This window comes from Kogia breviceps, chromosome X (genome assembly GCF_026419965.1).
Source record: "Kogia breviceps isolate mKogBre1 chromosome X, mKogBre1 haplotype 1, whole genome shotgun sequence".
Lineage (NCBI taxonomy): Eukaryota > Metazoa > Chordata > Mammalia > Artiodactyla > Physeteridae > Kogia > Kogia breviceps.
Genome location: NC_081330.1, coordinates 104,222,580 through 104,225,128, shown reverse-complemented (window position 1 = coordinate 104,225,128; position 2,549 = coordinate 104,222,580). Strand labels below are relative to the sequence as shown.

The window sequence follows — 2,549 nt, the reverse complement described above, 5'->3', positions numbered from 1 at the left end:
CTGGCCAGGAGTGACTTCCTCTGACTTGTGGGCTATGAGGATGATGATATTGTTCTGAGAGGTGTGGCCCTAAGTAATCAGGCCCTGCCAGGAATCAAGGTAAGATGCTGAGCAGGGACTTGGGGAATAGTGCCCTGGAGAACAGTGGGGGCCCCATAGAATCCTGCCCCTGTTGTCAGACTGGGTAGGCCCTGGAATAGTTGTCAGACTTAAGTGCTTTCTGGTTTTGGTTTTGGGAATCTGGGGGCTGTTTTCTCAAGTTAACAGAGAGAGGTGTCTCAGTCTCTGTCAAGGTCAAAAGTCATGACCTTTAGTGAGGATTGTGGGGACCACACACGTCAGAACAACAGAGCCCCAACAGACAGCTGTGCTCCTTTGTCACTTCTGGGAGGCCCGGGCAGGTATGGCCCAATGAGCAGCCCCTCACTCCTCTCCCCTGTCTGTCTCCTCTGTGACTTCCTGGCTGAGAGGTTCTGAAAAAAGCTGTCAGTGTGAGGCACCTCCTTTCTTCTTTGTAAGTCAAGTGTCTCAAGAAGATTTAAGCTTCTTTTTGAGGTGACAGTCCTTGAAGGGTCAGTAGAGGAAGGAGTCCCAGATACTCCCTGGCATCCCAGTGAGGACTCTGAACAAAGATGGAGGGGACCACCCACCGCAGAACAGAAGGGATCCCACAGAGCTTGACCCCACCTGCCCTGTTATCAGCTTTAGGAAGCCTTGGGCAAGGTTTGCTGGCTGCACCCTGAAGAGCCTTCTTGCTCCCTCCTTTGCTTCCTACAGTTCAGGACAGGAGACCTGTGAGGCGCGAGTACTGCCCTAAGGAAAAGATGGATTGAAGGCACTCTTTGCGGAGCTGCCACAGTTGAGTTAACAGATGAGGCCACTCACATCCTCCCTTTCTCCCTAGGTTGTGGTCCTCTTTTACCCACTCTCCTGCGACATTCCTGCCTGCTGCCACTGACCAGAGTAAACATGTCCCAGGGTCGAAAGATTCCACATTGCATGCAAAAAAAACACCATGCCCTCAGTGAACCCCAGGGCCTGGAGGCTGCACAGGTCTCCAAAGCTCTGGAGGCGACCTCTTCCTGCTCCTCCCATCCTCTAATGCCTGGCAATTTGAAGGAGGCTCTGGCTGCTGGGGCACCCAGTACAACCCACAGTCCTCAGAGTGCCTCCTCATCTTACACTGTCACAACCATCTCATCACGCAAATCAGATAAGTGCTTCAGCAGCCAGGAAAAGGAGACTGGGTCAGCTTCTTCAAAGTCCCTGTCAGAAACTGAGGGCTTGCCCACAGACCCTCTAGATGAGAAGGTGACTTTGTTGGTGCAGTTCCTGCTGCAAAAGTATCAAATGAAAGGTCTGATCACAAAGGCAGACATGATTAGTGATGTTATTAAAGAGTACAAGGATGACTTCCTTGAGATCCTCAGGAGAGCCTCTGAGTGCTTAGGGCTGGTCTTTGGTATTGATGTGAAGGAAGTGGATCCCACCAGCCACAGCTATGCCCTCGTCAACAAACTAGGCCTCACCTGTGATGTGGGGCTCAGTAGTGGTGAGGGTATGCCCAAGACAGGCCTCCTAATAACTATCCTGGGTGTGATTTTCATGAAGGGCAATCGTGCCACTGAGGAGGAGATCTGGAAAGTGTTGAATATGATGGATTTATATTCTGGGAGGGAGCATTTTATCTTTGGGGAGCCCAGGAAGCTTATCACCAAAGATTTAGTGGGAGAAAAGTACCTGGAGTACCGCCCGGTACCCAATAGCAATCCTCCACGCTATGAATTCCTGTGGGGTCCAAGAGCCCATGCTGAAGCCAGCAAAATGAAATTGCTAGAGTTTTTGACCAAGATCCATGAATCTGAGCCTACTTGCTTCCCATCCCAGTATGAGGAGGCTTTGAGAGATGAAGCAGAGAGAGCCCGAGCTAGAGTTGCAACCAGGGCTGGCAATGCTGCCATGGCCAGGGCACGTTCCAGTGCCATATCCAGTAGCTCCTCGCACCCCTAGTGAGGTCTGAGGCCGATTCTTCACTTTGTCATTGAAGAGAGCAGTCAACTTCCTAAGTAGTTGAGAATTGGAGTGTGGCTGTTGGGAAACTGTATACTTTCTGTCCCTCTTCTATATAGTTAACATGAAAGGTTATTTTCTTTTTGGAGTGAGTTAGTTTTCAAATGTTCCTTTTAATATAACATTTCATTAGCTTCAGAATCTAAGTTTATGAATGACATTGGTCATACATTTATTGCCATTTATGGAATTTAAGAATACAAGTTTTGGGGCTTCCCTGCTGGCACAGTGGTTGAGAGTCCGCCTGCTGATGCAGGGGACACGGGTTCGTGCCCCGGTCCAGGAAGATCCCACATGCTGCCGAGTGGCTGGGCCTGTGAGCCATGGCCGCTGAGCCTGCGCGTCTGGAGCCTGTGCTCTGCCACGGGAGAGGCCACAACAGTGAGAGGCCCGTGTACCGCCAGAAAAAAAAAAAAGAATACAAGTTTTGTTTGTTTGTAAAACAAATTGTAAAACTGACCATCTTCTTTTGTGATCTG

At 50.0% G+C, this 2,549-nt stretch overlaps 1 protein-coding gene across 1 annotated transcript; it reads left to right on the top strand.

The window, feature by feature from the left end:
* Positions 1-969: 969 nt before the first annotated feature.
* LOC131748183 (melanoma-associated antigen B16-like) lies at positions 970-2,010 on the top strand. Its single transcript, XM_059050224.1, has one exon. The coding sequence runs from the start codon at positions 970-972 to the stop codon at positions 2,008-2,010; it is 1,041 nt and encodes a 346-aa protein (XP_058906207.1).
* Positions 2,011-2,549: the final 539 nt, after the last annotated feature.